An 18,447-nucleotide genomic window follows, 5' to 3' on the forward strand; every position below is an offset into this window, starting at 1 on the left:
GGCTAAGCGAGGCCCCGCTTCGCAGAGGCTCCCAGGTGTATCTTTAGCTGCTTTATTGGAGAGGAAATCAAATTACACTTTATCATCACTGCCACCAGCGTGAAGAGAGAGAGAGATTAGATTCTGCCCTACCTGCAGCAGCTACAATATTGCTGATTATCAGCCTTGCAAAGCCACAAATTGCAGTGGTGCACCTGTTTGCTGGGCTCCTCTTCCCTCTTCCAAAGACAGCAAGGTGGCAAAAGGGTAGCTCAATTCCCTCCACTTTGGCCCTTTGGCCTCTCCATGCTTCTCAGCTCCGGCCAGCAAGTCCAGGGTGGAAGGAGAAGCAGCAGAAATGCAGGCATTTTCAAGATCCCACTCCAAGGCATCTCCTTTTCTTGCCTGGTGCTGGCATTGCCCCCCACCGCCTGCCAAGGAGTTGCTGTTGCTGAGCCTTAAAAGGGGGGCATTCAGGGGGACCTCCTTGCCTCCCCCCACCAAATGGGGAGAGTTAAAGTCACCCTTCTCCTCCTAAAAGCAGAGGGAATTGAAGGTAATGTGAAGGTTTAATGGGAGGTGGGCCTTGAAAAAAAACAAAAACAAAGCAGCACCTTGAAGCACTTTACAAAGGAAGGGGTTTTGTAAGTCAGTGCTATCCAGGACAAAGCACACCATAGGTGGGTTTCAGCAGTTCTGGAGAACCGGTTTTGGAGAACTGGTAGCGGAAATTTTGAGTAGTTTGGAGAACCAGTAGTAAAAATTCTGACTGGCCCCGCCCTGATCTATTCTCTGCCTCCCAAGTCCCAGCTGATCGAGAGGAAATGGGGATTTTGCAGTGTCCTTCCCCTGCCACGCCCACCAAGCCACACCCACAGAACCGGTAGTAAAAAATTTGAATTACACCCTCCCCCTTTGCAGTTCCTCCTCCATTCAGATCAGCCACCCTCCTCCGCCCCCAGTTCCTCCTGCGTTCAGGGCAACCTGAGCTGCCCTGGGCTTCTCTGGCAGAGGCTGGGATGGGTGCTCTCGACCACCACCAACTTTGTACCACATGGCCTGTTATCAAAAGAGAGGACGACACTTTCCCCCTTTTTTTTAAACATTTATCTTTATATATATAAAAATTAAATATATATTTATATATAATATATTGTGTTTGCGACTAAAAATATAGTACATAATATTTTTTAAGAATGAGAAAGGAAACCAATTTGTTTTAAAAAGTGAGGCGAGGGAAGGGAGTAATGGGACAGTCACGAATGGATGTCTTCGGGAGAGAAATCAAAAACACCCCAGGGGCGCCCTCTCCCCACGCCATCACCTGCACCCCAAGAGCCGGAGGGGTCCGTGCAAAGACAGGCGGCTGTGCGCTCTGATCACAAAGCGTGTTTTGGAGTTGGAATTAGTTATTGCTCAAATTCTGGATACTCATGAAGTGGGGGGTGGAAATTGCATTCATACAACGTGGCAAGCTTGGCTAATGTTAATGCTGGTTTGCTTGCAGCCAAGCAAGTTGTATGAACTTGGGCCGTTGGGCCTGTCAAACTGACTGGCGGATTGTGTAAATGCAGCCACGGGCTTAGAATCGGTGGACTACCCTGTTACTTTCGGCACTGTCCCTCCTCAGCTCCCCTGCTCCCTGGTGAATAGAGGGCAGGTTCAATTCCTGGCAGCTCTGGTGGAAAAGAGGAGGGAATTGGGTGGGTCAGGGGCCCAACTCAGCATTCAGCAACTTCCCTGCAAACTTGCAACGTGAGACTGGGGCTCCCTGGCCCTCTCCAGGATGGAAGCACAAACATGATCTCAGCCGTTTTGGCAGATTTTGCACCCTGAACCCCCAAAACTCACTACTTTTGTTCCCCAAGAAGATGCCTCTAAAGGGGGGCCCCTTGCCGTCTTAGAAGGGGGCACTGAAAACTCCCTTTGGAAAGTGGCCTTAAAGCCACTGGAGGCCTTTGCTGGATTTTCCAGCCCCAGCACACTAGGGGTGGCAGGGAGAAGGTGAAGTGGAACCCCAAATAGCACCAACATCCACCAAGCTGCAGAAACAGACACTTCCCAGAACCAGCCAGAAGAGGGCGCTGTCTTGGTGCAATTCTTCAGGTAGCTGTTCCCAGGCAAGTGCACAGGGTGGCCCCCAAGAGTACCAGAATATGCAGCACGCAAGGACGGGAGGGACTGGGGGGGGGGACCATTAGAATGCTGGGGGGAGGTGGATTCCCATTTGTGTCTCGCATGTCCTACTGTACACCTGAGATATGAACTGTGCCAAGGAGGGCCAGGGAGATGGGCTGGTGGGAGGGATCTGGTGCAGCCTAGAAGCCAAGTCTCTCCTGTCTCCCCCAGTTGGCAGCCTGGGGTACCTTCTGTCAGCCAAGCTGCCCCCCCACTTACTCTGTCTTCTTAGTGGGTGCACCAGAGCAAGAGTTTTAAGGCACAGGAGACTGAAGCGCTTGCCGTCACTCCCTAGCAAGGAGGGCAGAACAATAGGGGAGGGAGGCCTGCACAGACACACAACGACCCACAGGATGCTTTCACCAACCCTCTGCCACAGCTCGGGGTCCAGGCCAGAGAGAGAAAGAAGCCGTAAGCCCTCCTGCTGGGGATGGGACAGACCCGTAAGGTCTTGCCCCTCAGAAAGTGGCCATGTGGGAGAACGGAGGATGTGTCCAGCACTGACCTCCCAAAGCAGGACTCTCCAGCAGGACTCTCCTCTGGGGCAGGCTGCCAAGGGGAGAGTCTGGGCAGCCTCAGGGGAGGTGGCTCAAGCAAGAGAGTGGGAGGAGAGTGCAGAAGAGGCTTCCTCCAGGATGGCTGCTACCGTGGCAGAAGGCTTTGGAGGGGGGGGAACTCACAGCTCCACATCTTGCAGAGACCCTCCTGGCTGGAAGCAGGTTCACTTGGGGATGAGACCCTCTCGTTGTGTGGGGGCACCTGAGAGCAGCCCCATCTTGCCCTCTCATAACTGGAGCCACACAGGGTGCAGGTTTTATGAACACCTTCCTACAAGAGGGAGGGGGGAGGAATCGCCCCCCTCAAGGAGTCCATTTCGTACCACAATTCGCAGCATGCCCAGCTGTGGCCAAGCTGGGCAGGACTTTCACTCAGTCAGCCTTCAGTCAAAGGGGGTGCACGGGGGGATGCGGACTTCAGCTTTGATCATTCCCAGCCAACGTTGCCCCAACTGCAAACCGCTCCTCTTAAGAGGGGCTTTAAGGAGGCACCTGTTGTACCTGAGGCTGGCCTGACCCTGTCTTGTCCATAAAACCAGGGCTCGACCGATGTCCCCCTCCCCGCTTGGTGGCTACCTCCAACTATTAGGCCTCCCTGTACCAAATTGGGCCTCAATGCCCCCAGTGCCATGAGTGGGGAGGCTGCCCATTGCTTTTGCCTGGGGCTGCCAACGGATGCCTCTTCCGCGGGCAAAGTGAAGAATGAGTTTCAACAGAGGCAGAACTGCTCTGTGTGGACTCTATTGCCCTCCCCACTTATCTGCCTTTACAAAGAGGAAAGGGGGAGGCCTTGTAGAAGGGGCATATGGAGAATCTGGACTCTCACAAAAGAACCGCCAGAGACTGTTAAAGCAGTAAGGAAGGAACCATAGAAGAGCAGCTGGACTGGCGGCCACCGCATTATCCTCAGTCGGGCAGCAGGTGCCACACTTTGCATTGTCCACAAGTCCAGCCCGGAAAGAGTCCAGGAAGGGGGAGAGGGAAAGAGCCCCCTGAATATCAGGGGGCAGTCATGAGGTACCTGCACCTCACCAGGATGCAATGCCCACTTCAGACGTGAGTCTGCATGCGCTGCTGGAAACGCTGACCGTAGTCCGAGGAGGTGTACGAAAAGCGGGTTGCCGTGGTGTACTTTCCCAAGGGGTCATATGTGTCATAGGCTGCCCGGTCCAGGGTGGGCGGTGGAGGCTGACTGTAACCCAGGCGGTAAGTGGCATAGCCGGCACTCGGGGGGAAGCCCGAATGACCCCCATAGTTTTCATAGGAGAGTTGGCTGGCCGTGTCAGCAGTGGCTGTGCCCGGTGTGGGTCCTGGGACTGGGTCTCCGCTGTAGTCGGAGGCAGGGCCGCGACTGTAGCTGCTGAGCTGAGCGTAGCCGCTGGAATGGGAGAGACGCGAAGACGGCCGCCCATCGTAGCGAGCCGGGCCAGGGGTGCGATAGTCCGTGTAGAGCACCGTGCGGGAAGACGGCCTGTCCTCGTGAGCGCGAACATTGTAGTAGCCATTGGTGGGATCCTGGGGGATCAACAGGGAAGGAAGGGCTGCAGCAGCTCAAGTGGCAGCTTCATAAATTGCTGCCAGCACAAAGGATGAAAAGTGGAAAGGAAAACCCTCTCCACAACCAAAGCTCTGCCTAGCAATGGGAGCCCCCCGCCCAAATGTTTGGATGCTGCTGTGCATGCCAGTGGCTGGTGGTGGTGGGTTCTGAGGTGACCCCTTCAGTGAAGCTCCTCTGTTTCATAGCCACGAGGGCCCTGGGAGCCCACAGAAAAGGGCCCAAACGCTTCCAGGTTCCACTGCAGGCAATGGCCGGCAACCCCTCACCCCTCCTGGGCTGCCCCATGGTAGAGGGTGCCATCAAGCACCCTTCCTGCAAGGCAGGCAGGCCCCAGCCAGACAGGGATAGGGCGGGGGCCGGCCAGAGCTCTCTGGCTGGGACCAATAGCCTCCTTCTCACCTTCAGCTCATATTCTTCCCGTGTGTCCACTGTGTCACAACGTAAGTCCTGTTTCAGGTCCACGTCATCCTTGAAGGACTGCAGGGGACAGATGGGGGGAAGAGAAAGACCCCAAATTTCAGCCAGGCAATATATGACTGTTGTGCTTCACAACATCCCGAAGTTGCAATATATGACTGTTGTGCTTCACAACATCCCGAAGTTGCAATATATGACTGTTGTGCTTCACAACATCCCGAAGTACCATTCCATCCCTATTACACTTTTGTGGGCATCCTGAGGAACCCCTACAACCCAGCAGTTTCCCAGGGAGTTCGTCTTAGGCCAGCAGCTTGCCAGGCTCCCCATGGTCGTTTGCCCCATTGAACTCTCTCCCTGACGAACTTTTCCCAGCTCTGACCCAAAACCCTCAACACATTCCCACCCACAAACACCTCAAACTGAGCCATAATTTCAAGAGGCCGACGAGAGGACTTGCATGCCTTCTGACCCAGCCGGCAACTGGATGAAAGAAGGAATGGCAGGTTCCCCCCTTAGCCTTTTGGGGTGAAGGAGCCAGGTGGGGAGGCCCCTCACCGAGTAAATGGCTTTCATGACCCGCGTTGCGGTGGAGACACTGGCCGTGTCCTCCTCGCGGTCCGTGTGCAGCGTCAGGGGCTCCCGGTTCACCGTCTCCACTTTGATGTCCAGCTTCCGCAGGGTCACGTCTTTTCGGCCTGGGCAGGAGAGAAAATTCATCCCCTTTTTAATTCCTGGTGGAAGGAGAACCCCAGGGATTTCTCAGGCTGAGCCACCAGCACTAAGCAACGTTTCCCTCAAGGGATGGTTCTTGCGCTGAGGGACCGGAGGACCAATTTCCCCAGCAGAATAAAAAAATCCAAGGTCTCATCTGACGTGCCCAAGAAAGAGCCCCTTCAGAGCCCAGGAAGCAGATGGTGCTCCCTGGGCTCAGCTCAGCTCAGCAAGGCAATTAGAGAAACAAATGGGGTCTAGAAGCCGAGTTTCGGCCAAATGAGTAAATAGAGCTTCCCCAGCTAGGAGCAGTATGCCGCTCAATAAATACCAGGTGACTGTCCTGTGGCAACCGGTCCCCCAGCTTGGCTCTCTGTAAAGCAGATTATGCCCCAATGACCCCATGCACACCAGACACTCACTCCCTTTGCGACGTCGGTAGAGGAAACATCCCAGTGCGATGAAGCAGAAGATGAGCAAAATACCAGCTGCAATGGTGGCACCAGCAATGATGCCCACTGGCAGAACCTCTGCGAAAGGGAGAGTGGGAAGCAATGGGAAGACAAAGCTCTCTCCAAGGATCAGTCAAGCTTGTACAGGCTGGCTTTGTCCCTCTACGTCTGAGTCAAAGCTGTACCATCTCCTTGCGGGAAGTGGGGGGAGGGGGGCAGAGCAAGTAAAGAGGGGCAGCCCCAGCCCCATTAGAGGGAAACCCAAGAGGAACCACCAGGCTAAATCCGAATTGACAGCGGTCTTCAAACCGAGCATCATCATCAAAGGGCAGGAAGTTATCTGGGACCGGCATGGGCAGAGGGCCACTGAATTTGCACAGCCCCCACTCCCCCCCCCACTCCTGGCCTTTCCTGGGGCACAAGGGCAGCTGCTGCAGATGAAAGCTGGTGAGAGGCATTCCCTGGCACTTGCAGCTGCCCCTTCTGACTGCCCACCTTTCTCCTCCAACTGAATGATGGCCGTCTGTGGACCGAAAGCATTCCAGGCGGTGCAGTTGTACCGTGTCTGGAAATCCACCTCCATCACGTTGTTGATGGTGAGGGTGGAGAGCACCCCATCCCCCGTGTTGCTCCGCTCGACCGTGTAGCGCTCCAAGGTGCCCATCTCCAAGATGTTCTCCTTCCAGCCCCAGGCCTTCCAGGGAGAAGAAGAAACAGCGCTGACATCCATCCGCCAGTCAGGCGGTCCTCATCCAGCTCCGAACCAGTATCTTTAATGGGGACTCACGATTCGGTCAGGGAGGGGCGTGCTCCCAATGAAGCATTCCACTTTTCCTCGGTCGCCCCGCACAGCATACTGAGTGGAATCGCTGGAGATGATAGGTGGACCTGGAAAAACAGCAAGGGTCGAAGGACAGAAAAGGGGTTAGGAGACCAAGAGAGAGCGAAAACCTAGAAGGGGCAGTTGAGGTGGTCAGTAGCCTCCCCTCTTCCCTGGGTTGCATCCTTCTGGGAAGGCCCAGACAAAAGCAGCTATCCCCTGCAGCCGTGCCCCCGTTGGTGAGGGGTGCCTCTGCTTTCACTCACCGTTGACAAAGAGGGCCACTTCGCGTTCACCCACCCCGATCCGTGGCACGATGGCCTTGCAGACATACAGCCCCGCATCTGACTGCTTGACAGACTTGAGGTGCAGCTGGTTGCTGTTGCCGAGTATCTGGGGGTGCAAAGGGGTGCAAGACACCTTTGATGGGGGGATAGAGGGGGTGGGTCCATCATGGTTCAGCGCTTTCCCTCCCTCTCTCCCTCCCTCCCGAGAGAACTCAATCAAGACATCCCAAATTGGAGCTGCTTCTAAGAAAAAGTTGCTTGAAACCCCCCCCCCCCAAAATCTGGTCCTCTGGGGCAAGGAGGGAACGCACCATGTTGGATTCCTTCTTGGCCCAGGTGAGAGTCAGTGGGGGATTCCCGGTCCACACGCAGGTCAAGGTGACGTCCGAGCCAATATCAGTGGTCAGGGGCTTTGGATCCACTACAATCCGAGGAGCAACTAGCAGAGGAGAACAAGGTAAGAGAGCCCTGGCAGCCACCCATTTTCCCTCAAAGGCCCAAGGGGAGACCAGGGCCCCAGGTGGCTGAAAGTGGGAGGGGTTGCAAGGAGGAGGCATGGCTTCCCCAGAAAGGCTGTCCCCCACTCACAATGGACGTCCACCAGGGTGCTGACGTTGGTGCTGCCCACGTCATTGCGCACTTCACAAGAGACAGGCTCTGTGAAGAAGGTGTAATCCACCTGCGTCTCGTATTTGCTCTCCTTGGCATCCTCAATTATTGTTCCGCCCTTTGCCCACCTGGTAGGATTGGAGGAGAGATGTCCTATCAGGCCAAGCATTTGGGGAATCAGAGGAACCTCCCTGCAAGAGCAGGTGAGGGTCTGGAGGCCCATCCTTCCCACCCGACCAGTGCCTGGCTCACCTGTAGCCTTTGATCTCCGGATTGGCATTGGCCAAGCAGGTGAAGGTGACTCGTTCTCCTTCCTGCACCGTCTGTGGCTGAATGGACAGCGTCACCGTTGGAGGGTCTGCCACGCAGAAGAAACTAAGGTTAACAGTCATGTGGCCGATGGCTGCCTCTTTTCTTTGATTTGATCGCATAGCATCCCCAGATTTCTTGATCCCCATCAAGCTCCTCCTGTGCACCCTCCATGCAAATACTGTTGGCATCCTCTTTTGCCAAGCTTTGCCAAGGGTTCTACAAATAGGCTGTCACACCAGCTGGCCATCATCCCATCCAGGGTGAATTCAGAAACCAAAATATTAACCAGCTCCAAGGAGAACACTTTGCGGTCTCTTCTCTTCCAATTTTTCCCAGGCCCCAAGCCACTACCAACAAATCAGCTGCACTCCGCCCCTCCGCTCCTCTGTGGCCAGGAAGGGACCCTTCTGAACCAAAAGCCTAGGGTCCTTATGCCCCAAAGTAGCTCTCCTTACGGTGAACGTTGAGCTTGATGGAGGCCTCCTTGCCTGCAGGGATGGCATCGTTGCTGCAACGGCACACGTAGACTCGCCCAATGTCCAGGTCAGTGGGTGTGATGAGGAGCTGGCTAATGGTGCTCTCTCTCTTTCCATCCATTAAGACTTCCTGGAGAGGCAACAGAAGTGGAAAGCCTGGGAACACGGCCAAGGGGAGCCAGGGAGTCATCAGAACTGAGACTGTGACTCTCTTCCAGGTCAGAAAGGCTGATCCATACACAGCTTCCCGCCCTGCACTCAGGATGGTGGCTGGGCATTGCACTCTGGTGAATAACACCCTCCCTTCAGGGGTGGGGCTGCTGGGGGTTCGAAGGGGCTCGGGAGAACCTCTAGCTAAGATTCTGTGCAGTTCAGAGAACCCCCAAATCCCACTCCTGGCTGGCCCCACCCACCCCTCCCCTCCCCTCCCCTCCCAGGAGTCCCCACATGGCCTGTTTTGGATGTAGGTAAGTGCAGGGCGCACACAGAGGCTCGGGGAGGGTGAAAAATGGCCCTACCGGAAGTTCGGGAAGGCCGGAAACTCCAGAGAGCCTCCAGAGCCTGAGGAGGCTGTTTTTGCCTTCCTGGAGGCTCAAGGAAAGCCTCCGCGGCCCAGGGAGGGCAAAAACACATATACCCCGCCATGGTGCAGGAGGCCAACTAGGCCACACCCACCATGGCCACACCCACCCAGCAACCGGGCAGAGAACCCCTTGCTAAAATTTTTGAAGCCCACCCTTGCCTCCCACCCTCCCCGCATGAAGGACCCCAGAATCTTCTCTGGTGTCCCCAGGGGAGGCTTCTGCACAGGGTGTTGGAACTGAAGCAGCAACATAGCCTTTTGTTAGAAAGACTCCCAGCAGAGAATTGTGCTCTGTTGGCAGCAGCCCTTCCGGTGCCCTGCCCCATATCTGGGGGCAATTTCACCAATCATCACTTCCAAATTAGCCTGGAACCAAAACGTTTCAGCCATGCCTATTAAATGCCCAATGAGGTCGGCCAAATTAATGTCAACGCACCATAAACTGCTTGGGGATTAATGAGTGAAAAACGACCTCGCCGGAGCGAGGAGGCTGCCAGCGCTGCCAGTGGGAAGGTTATTCTGGATTTTGGTGGAGAGAAATGAAATTAAGAATTGGGGAGTGGGGAAGGAAGCACTCCCAGGAGGAAAGAGGAGGTGGAGAGAAACCCATTTGCAGCCAAGCAGGATTCGCCCTTCGCACATGGCGCTCCAGGCACAGAGGCTGAAACCTGCAACTCCTCCAAACATTCAAGAGAGGCTTGCTGGGAATTAGGGGAGTTGCAGTCAGATACGCCCGGGGAGGGGGGGCAGCAGGTTCTGCGGACTGAGATCCTGCATGCCTTCCACGGCAGGTTTTTGGCCCCTCATCGTGTCTGCAGAGTCAGTTTCCTCACGGTACCTGCAGACCCCAAGCAGCCCTCCCGCCAATGTCGCCCGGCATACCGTGGCGGTAGCGGCCTCAGACTGTGGCAACCCATCACGGAACCAGACGATTGTGGCCGCAGGCTTGGCGTTCTGCGCTCGGCAGGTGAGGTTGTGTGGTGTGCCAGCACGGAGTAAGATCTCAGGGGCCCCATCAATCATCGGGTTTTCAGGGGGAACTGCCAGGGAAGCAAACATAGCAAGCCACAGCCAAAAGTCAAGCTGCGTGTTCACAGCCCCGATCCTGAAGGGACCCAACAGTTGTGCAGACCCTCCAGTCCACAATGGGAAAAGCGGGGAGATAACAGGTACCCCCATTCCTCACACTGTTGAGAAAACACTGAAGCATCTGGAAAAGAAAAGAAGCCCCTGCGAGGGTCCCTGGCCACAAATAGCTATTATTAAGGGATCGATGGGAGGCAACGTGAGAACGTGGGACAGGGAGGCAGCAGGAGGGGAGGGGGGGACCACGTTGCTGGGGCACCAGCCATGTTTTTCCAAGAGGGAATCACCCCCCCCCAAACACTCACTGAGGACTGTCAGCTTGGCACGCCGTGATCGCAGGGCAGCTTCTGTGGCTTGGCATTCATACAAGGCATCGTCGGAGAGCTCCGCGTCGGTGATCTCCAGATTGAACTGGCCAGAATCTGTAACCCCAATGATCCTGTAGCGTGGCCAGGCTGAGAAGAGAGAGGCAGGTGAGCAGAAGCAGAGCAGAAAGCAGGGCCTGGTGCCCACCTGGCATTGCCCTCCTTCCTGCTTGGCCTGCCCTGCCTGAACTTGCTGAACTCTGCAAAGCCTCCAGCTGCCCACTTGTAAACTCTGCCATTGACCCGGAGCAATGCTCTTCAACTCTGAGAGGGTTAGGGTCTTCAGGGCAGCCCTGTCTGGGAGATACCCCCTCCCGCACCTGCACCCGCCGCAAGATTTGAGCTGAAGGTAGCCCCAGCCTCGTCAGTCAATGGCAGAAGGCAAACTTTGTCCTTGGGGCATCTCCAAGGAGGCTTGACCTCCCCAACCAAATGGGGGTGTGTGGGAGGGCGCCATTCCCATTGGCCAAGAGATGAGGGGGTCAATAGCCCCACCCCAAGAAACACAGTGCAAGGAGCGCAGCAGCCCAACTCCCCTCCCCCGGCAGCTTTGTCTCCTGCATTGAGTTGGGTCACCTTGGTGTAAAAATTCGAGTGTCTTAAACGGTGGATGATCACTTGTGAGGAATGAAAGCAGGCGAGGCAGACGTCTGCAGAATAAAAAATCACGGGAACCTGCCACATTAATTAATAAGAGGCAGCAGGGGGTGGGTGGGGAGGAGATCGGTCCTCGGCGCTCCGTGCTGGAGCTGTGGTGCTGTTGGGCTGCATGGAGCGGTGGTGCTTGGAAGGAGGCTGGCTGATGCTGGGAAGCAGGGGAAAGGGGGGGTGTCTTGCCCCGCAGCCCCGTCCCGTCTCTCGAGGGCAGCTGGCGTTTCCAGAGTGGTGGGTAGGGAAGATATCCCAGGAAGAAGCCCCCCCTCCCCCACCTCAGGGAGCAGAGAATCTCACCTCTGAGGCCTTGTCCCATTCCCAGAGCCAGCCCATCTTTGGTCCACTGCACGATCCCAGAGTAGTTCAGCACCACGCAGGACAGCACCACCTTCTGCCCGGCAACCACCGTCTGGTCCTCCGGTTCCTCGATGAAGCGGGTCTGGAGGACTGAGGGGGGGGGAGAACACGGTGGGCTGAGTTCTTCTGTCCTAGTTTAATGGAACAATTCATGGGAATCGGATCTGCAGAACTGCCATGGACGGTGGCAGTCCACCTTAGAGAGGCTGAGGATGGCAACAAGCAGCCGCAGCTCGAGCGGCCCAGGTTATCAGGAGCCTCCTTGGTGAGGCAGAGAAGGTGAATCAGGACAGCAGGGCAGAGGCTGGGAAGTACTTCGTCCAGAAGAGACGTTTTCATCCCTCGAGGCTTCATGGCACCAACTGAAGCTGTGAAGCAGGGGGATCCAGGAGGAGGAACCCGCTCCAAGCAGGATTGTCCTCCTCTCCCCCCCACACAGTCCTCTCCCCCCTCCCCAGGAATTTTGCCATCTTTGCCATCTGGGGGAACCTTTTCTTTTCTGAAGGATTTGTTGAAATAATCATTAATTTGTTAAAAACGTGCCACCTAATTAATTGGTGTTTCTTTCTGCGTTGGATTTTTAAAAAGGAGGGCGGGGTTTCCAGTCAATGGATGAATAGAATAGAATGGAATAGAATAGAATGGAATAGAATAGAATAGAATAGAATAGAATTTTTTTATTGGCTAAGTGTGATTGGACACACAAGGAATTTGTCTTTGGTGCAGATGCTCTCAGTGTACATAAAAGAAAAGATACCTTCATCAAGGTACAACATTTACAACACAAATGATGGTTAATATATCAATATAAATCATAAGGATTGCCAGCAACAAGTTACAGTCGTACAGTCATAAGTGGAAAGAGATTGGTGATGGGAATGATGAGACGATTAATAGTAGTGCAGACTTAGTGAATAGTTTGACAGTGTTGAGGAAATTATTTGTTTAGCAGAGTGATGGCGTTTGGGAAAAAACTGTTCTTGTATCTAGTTATTCTGGTGTGCAGTGCTCCGTAGCGTCATTTTGAGGGTAGGAGTTGAAACAGTTTACGTCCAGGATGCGAGGGGTCTGTAAATATGTTCACAGCCCTCTTTTTGACTCGTGCAGTATACAGGTCCTCCATGGAAGGCAGCCAAAGGCTTTTCTTGCAGCCACAGAGAATTGAGGAAAAATGGCAGACTGAAGGGAGGGGGGTGCACAATAATTCAGGAGGTACTTTCTGGCACCCAAACACACTGAATGCCCCCCAATTCTGGGCCCAGCTTTAAATTAACTCAGCGGTGCCACCCAAAAACCCTAAAGAGTTTGACTGCAACATGTGTAAGCTAGGGATGCCAAGATGTAAGGCACCCTTTGCCCTGGGCACCCAAAGCCTAGAAGGAGCCCCCAAAGCAACCCCCGGCAGAGGCTCCCTTTGGCATCACCTTTCCCATCCTCAGGAGGGAAGCCAAACCAACTGGACACAGCTCGACGAAGGCTGGACCCTCGACCAGCACCGGCCCTTCCCTGCCTCACTCTGCTCATCAGTTATCCTGCATGTAACCACTGATTTAAAAATAGCAACAAAAACCACTCCAGAAACTGGTCTTGGGTCTGGTGGCTCAGCAGACTAAGTCTGTCTGTTATTAACACAGCTGCTTGCAACTACTGCAAGTTCAAGTCCCAGGTTGACTCAGCCTTCCATCCTTTATAAGGTAGGTAAAATGAGGACTCAGATTGTTGGGGGCAATAAAAGTTGACTTTGTATATAAAATATACAAATGGATGAAGACTATTGCTTAACACTGTGTAAGCCGCCCTGAGTCTTCGGAGAAGGGCAGGATATAAATTCAAATTAAAAAAAAAGAATAACACTTTTATAAATGGCAATAAAGATGCAACAGGAATGGCCAGGACTGCTGCAATGTGCAGGCTTAAAAATCACAGGGTGGCATTCTTTTCTGGATGCTGGCAAGACCATTGTGCCTCTCTCTTGACACAACTCCCTGGTCGGTATGAGTACCGGTGCACAGCTCCCGCATGCCTGCCACGGCTCGGAAGAAGCGATAGCCATGATAAGCAGGCACTGCAGAGAGATTTCATTTAAGGCTGCTGTCACTTCTCTCCAGATAAGAGAAAACGCTGCAGTCCTATTGATTGTTGAGCCAGGAAAGGAAAAAAGAAAAAAAAACACCAGCACACGTCACAAGAAATAATTTGTGTATGGGGAGAAAATGTTTGCTGGGCCAAGAGCCCCCCTTTTCTCCACCCAGAGCTGCTATGCCTTCCTCTCATGCAGATCAGGAGCAAACAGGGGCAGGCTGGCTGGTGGGAGACAGGACTGGGCTCGGGAGGGTGCAACGATCATCCCAAGCTGGAAACCAGGAATAAAATTTTGGGGAAAGCCACTTCCCCGTGGTTTGGAGCAAAGAGAAAAGTGGCCGAGGGCCATTCTGAAGTTGCCTTCTAGCCAGTGGTGGGATTCAAGTAATTGAACCACCGGTTCTCTGCCCTAATGATTTCTTCCAACAACCAGTTTGCCAAACTGCTCAGAAAGTTAACAACTGGTTCTCCCGAAGTTGTGCAAACTGGCTGAATCCCACCACTGCTTCTAGCCCACCCAGCCCTCTCATTGACACCAAGACCGTTTCCAAAGCAGTTGGAGACCCTCCAGGCAACCCAGGTCCATTCCCCTCCCCGGGAGAGGCTGGAAATCCCAGGCCCTTTGGAGAAAGAGGGGGCAGGCAGTATGGGCTACACACCCCTGGCGCTCCCCCAGTGCCGAATTCACCCCCTGGGGGAGCACCAGGGGTGGCCCATCACTGAGGGGCATGTTCGAAACAGAGCATGCCCCCTTCCCCAGAGCACTGCTGCTTAAAACGCTGGTCTTGTTCTGCCTCCTTCTGCAACAGCAACTGGGGAGAGGGATGATTCACAACGCCTGGCCCCAGCTGCCCCTCGATCAGCCCCACCACCACCACCATTGCCCGCCTTGTCAGGAGCCGTGCAATCTCCTGGCCTTGACCTGTGTCCCTTGAGGCTCTTTCTTGAGATGCAGGAAAGGACAAAGGGATGTGGTCGCAGTTCTGCACAAAGCCAAGATCTGGGGATGCCCGGCGGATCATAGAGCTGCAGAAAGTGGGTCAGCAGCTAGTACTGGCGGCTGAACCTCTGCATGCTAATGGACTACAACTCCCATCTTCTCACAACACGGACAACGGTGGTTGGCAGCCAATGACAATGGAGTCACAATCATATGGAACACAGAGGGCTTTTGAATGCCCAGTCTAGAATCTATTCAGCGGCCCCAAGCAGGTTCCCTAAAGCCCTGGAAGACGGAAACTTCCTTCGAATTTCCCAGAGAACAGCAGGCGGCAACGGGGGGGGGGGGGAAGCTTTTCCTGGAAGGAGGCTGTAGAAAAGCCCCCCCATTTTCCTCATCCCCAAATTGCCTGGTAGCTGCCTCAGAAGGGAGATGGGACTCTCCACGCAGGGAGCTTCAGCAACCTTCAAAAACATCCCCCCCCCACACCCCTGCTGGGCTGGACTGAGCACCTGGGGGACTGGTGGATGCCTTCTTTCCTCCCTCCGGGGACGGGGCCCATTCCGAGAAAGACTAAAGGCAGCATTAGAGCCAAACAAGGGGGGCTCACCTCAAGCTCACCCCTCGATTTATCCACGGGAAGGCTGATTAAAGCCTCCTGTTTCTCTCTGCTGGCTATGAAAGCAGGGCCCAAAGGAAAGCTTTTCAATTCCACCAACAGTTTTCAGAAGGAACTAAATCTCCCTGCTTTTCTCTCCTGTGTTTCCTCCCACCTCTTTTGAATTGAAGCCTTCCCCCCCCCTCCAAGCCCCTCGCTTTCTCCCTCCCTCCGTAAAATCAACCTGTGCCTTGTGTCCCTCCAAGGAACATGGAAAGGAAACAATTGGCTGCCCTGAGTATTTTGGAAATGAAGGGGGAGGGTCCTGGGAACTTGGGCACAGAAGAGATGGCAGTGCTGTGAATCTGGGAGTGGAGGGCTGGATGAACAAACTGCTCTCCCCTTGCCTCCTTGAGCCCCTCCCCCCAAGGAGGTAAGCTGCCCATCTGCTGCGAAGCCTCCCTGCAACCTGCCAGGGGCAACTGTAGGTTGATGGCTGGCTGGAGACCCCTCCTTAGACTCCCCTTCCCCTCCCCCCCACTTCAGCATTTCTCCAGCCTCAAAAAGGTGGAAACCAGACAGCCAACTCGCCTTCAAAGCAGCAAAGGACATGAACAGAGAGAGATCTGCCAGCTAATTTGACGGAGAACATATTTAGGTCTGGGGAATGGAGAGAGTTAGGAGGGACTTTGACAGGCACGAATAGCGAGAGAAGCAGCCAGACATCAAGATTTGGCAACATCAAAGTTCATGTCGGAGTGTGCCAGGGGAGCCGCTCTGCCTGCATCTGTCTGGCAGACACCCTCTGCAGATGGGTACGGAGACCTCCAAGGGGTGCCCTTACAGGCACGTTCCCTGCAGGGGCACCATGTCTCCCGGCTGCCCTCAGAAGAGCTGAGCCAGAGAGCTGCCCTTGTGAGCAATAGGAAAGTGATGCCCACAGAGGTGCCCTTCTCCTTGGGTCCTCTCCTTCCAAAATGGCAGCTGCCCCAAAGGGACCCACACACCCTACCCCAGCTTGCTTTCTTTTAGCCCCCAAGGCTCAAGGAAGGTTCCCTTCAAGACTGAGGTCAAGAAAGATAAGCGAGGGGGAGCCAGACACCTGCCCGTCTTTATCTTCCCAAATGCTGACCTGGTTGGCGCGTCCCACTTTGTCTGGTCTGCTGGCAAAGGAAGAAAAGCTGGCAGCATTCACATGGAATGGGGAGCCCTAAATCACAGTTTACAAACCACAATGACTGTTCCAGACATTAAACTAAAAATAAACCAAGCGGCACCATTAAAAACCCCACAATAAATCCAGAGGGGTCCCCAGAACTGTAGGGCGGCCTGTTCAAATCCTGAAAATGACTTTGCCAATGTTGCTGGGAGACTGTCCCAGCCCCCCTGAAACTGGGAGGAGAGAAGGCTGCCTCCCCATCCCTAGCTACGGTTAAGTCCCATAGCCATGGACTGGAGCAGCAGGGCTCTTTAGATCAGGGGTCACCAACCTTTTGGATCTCAGGGACCACTAAATTCATAATTTAAAATCTCGCGGACCACTAATATGATCTGCTTAATGACCACCTGGGTGGGTGTGGCTACGTGGTCATGTGACTGGGTTGGCATGGCCAACTTGATGTCACTCATGTCAAGGGGCATCTTGCTGACCTCTACTTGCCACTCCCCTTCCAGCCACTGCTCGCCTGCCCGCCCGGGCTCCTTAGGGCTCCAACAGGAAGCAGTTGTTGGGAGCTAAGCAGCCACCATGAGAAAGAGTTGGCAAAACAGCTCAGTTCAAATTGGATCTGGCTGAGAAGGAGGCTCAGCAGAAGCTCCTCACTGAGGACTACAAGCATAGGCTTTCCAAGCAAAGGGAAGACCTGAGGGAGTGCAAGGCCAGGTACCGGCGCCTGGAGGCTCAGCGGGCTGAGATGGTCAGCCAGTTCCAGGCCATGAGGCAGTCCCACTGGAACGGGGCCCTCCGGCTCTTTACCATCGGCGGCGCTTCCATCCAGCCTTTGCCCAAAGCCCCGCACTAGGAGGTTGAAACAGACCCCAAGTTGGAATTTTTGCCCCCCTCCGACCCGCACAAAATGACCCAGAAGGGGGAGACTCTCTGCAGCAACACAAACATTCATTGCACGTATCTGGCCCAGGGGCCATAGTTTGAGGACCCCTAATTTAGTGCAATATAAAAAAAATGCAAATAATTTTTCTGTGGACCCCAAAATTTTCTTGCGGATCACCAGTGGTCCACGGACCTCCAGTTGGTGACCTCTGCTCCAGAGCCTCCCGGGAGACCCAGAAGCCCCTTGTGTCCTCATGCCGCTGGCAACGCCCTTGCCTGCCCTCCATCACCTCTCCTCCCCTCAGGGAAGCCCCTGAAGCTGCCAAGCTGCACAGCCAGGTAGAGGGCACTTGGGGAGTGGAGCTCAGGCTGGCAGTGACTGCACATAGCCGGGGGGGGGGGGGCAGTAGGGCAAAAGCTTTGGGGGGCCTGGACCTTGCAAGACCTGCAGCTTAAGTATATTAATGCTCACCTGGGAAAAAGAGGGCAATAAATGTTAATTTAAAAGCAAAGCAATGTGGCAGTGTGGATACGAAGGGTAAATATTTAAAAGGGTGGTAGGATCAAAGCTGTAAATGTGTGAGGATTACAGCTGTGAGAACTCTTGGCTCAAAGGGTTTGAATGCTGCCAACTCAAGAATAACCGGAAGGAGCAGAAGGGGGCTGGTGGGAGAAGGTGACCAACACGGTTAGGGTTAGGGGTCTGCAGGGGAAACGCTCCCTGCCTTTTCCCCAGGCGCTCCTTGGCTTGGGTAAGTGCTCCGGCCGTCCTGGAACATGCACTTTGCGTGGGGCAGCCCTGAGCCAAAGCCCGTCCTGGCAAGCTGGGGGTATCTGCGACTGCTGTCTCTCTCTGCCCAAACGGTGCCCTCCTCGCCAGTTCTCATTTCACCATTTTTCCCACAGGAGCAAAGGCCTCGATTGCTTTTGACACCAATCTCACAACAAATTTAGCACCTCATTTCCTGGCCTATCAAATATTCCACCTTGATTATTCCGCTGCCACAAGATGGGGCTTTTCACATCTAAACGAGCGGAAAACACCTTTGGTGGACGTCAGACTCAATCAGTGTCCAACCTCTTGGCAAAAAAAAAAAAGGGAAAAAAAGAGCCCAGCAAGACCCAGAAGCAAGATGGACAAGGTGAGGAAGATACCCCCCCCCACCCCACTTCCTCTTTCTTCACTCCTCTGAGTGGGAAAGATGCACCTGGTGGGGGGAGGGACAGCCTGGCTCATTACAGCGCGCACACACACACACAGCCCGGACCTTCAGCCACCTCCTGCCTGCTCCAGAGGCACCACCTCGGCCAGCATCGCATCCGGGAACCCCAAAAGTCCCCAGAGGAGAAACCCTTCAGGCAATGACCAGGTC

General features: G+C 54.5%; 1 protein-coding gene across 1 annotated transcript in view; it reads right to left on the bottom strand.

Annotated features, from left to right (window-relative positions):
* Positions 1-1,071: 1,071 nt before the first annotated feature.
* KIRREL1 (kirre like nephrin family adhesion molecule 1) overlaps positions 1,072-18,447 on the bottom strand; it is a 38,945-nt gene continuing 21,569 nt past the window's right edge. The window contains exons 2-15 of the mRNA XM_058160090.1: positions 11,345-11,494; positions 10,334-10,483; positions 9,825-9,982; positions 8,339-8,489; positions 7,824-7,929; positions 7,551-7,699; positions 7,274-7,401; positions 6,942-7,068; positions 6,643-6,743; positions 6,351-6,549; positions 5,826-5,933; positions 5,248-5,387; positions 4,672-4,749; positions 1,072-4,229 (exon numbers count right to left, since the gene is read on the bottom strand). Coding sequence (XP_058016073.1) covers positions 3,765-4,229; positions 4,672-4,749; positions 5,248-5,387; positions 5,826-5,933; positions 6,351-6,549; positions 6,643-6,743; positions 6,942-7,068; positions 7,274-7,401; positions 7,551-7,699; positions 7,824-7,929; positions 8,339-8,489; positions 9,825-9,982; positions 10,334-10,483; positions 11,345-11,494 — 2,210 coding nt within the window. The 3' untranslated portion in view covers positions 1,072-3,764. The remainder of the gene's footprint in view (positions 4,230-4,671; positions 4,750-5,247; positions 5,388-5,825; positions 5,934-6,350; positions 6,550-6,642; positions 6,744-6,941; positions 7,069-7,273; positions 7,402-7,550; positions 7,700-7,823; positions 7,930-8,338; positions 8,490-9,824; positions 9,983-10,333; positions 10,484-11,344; positions 11,495-18,447) is intronic.

This window comes from Ahaetulla prasina, chromosome 17 (assembly GCF_028640845.1).
Source record: "Ahaetulla prasina isolate Xishuangbanna chromosome 17, ASM2864084v1, whole genome shotgun sequence".
Taxonomy (NCBI): Eukaryota; Metazoa; Chordata; class Lepidosauria; order Squamata; family Colubridae; genus Ahaetulla; species Ahaetulla prasina.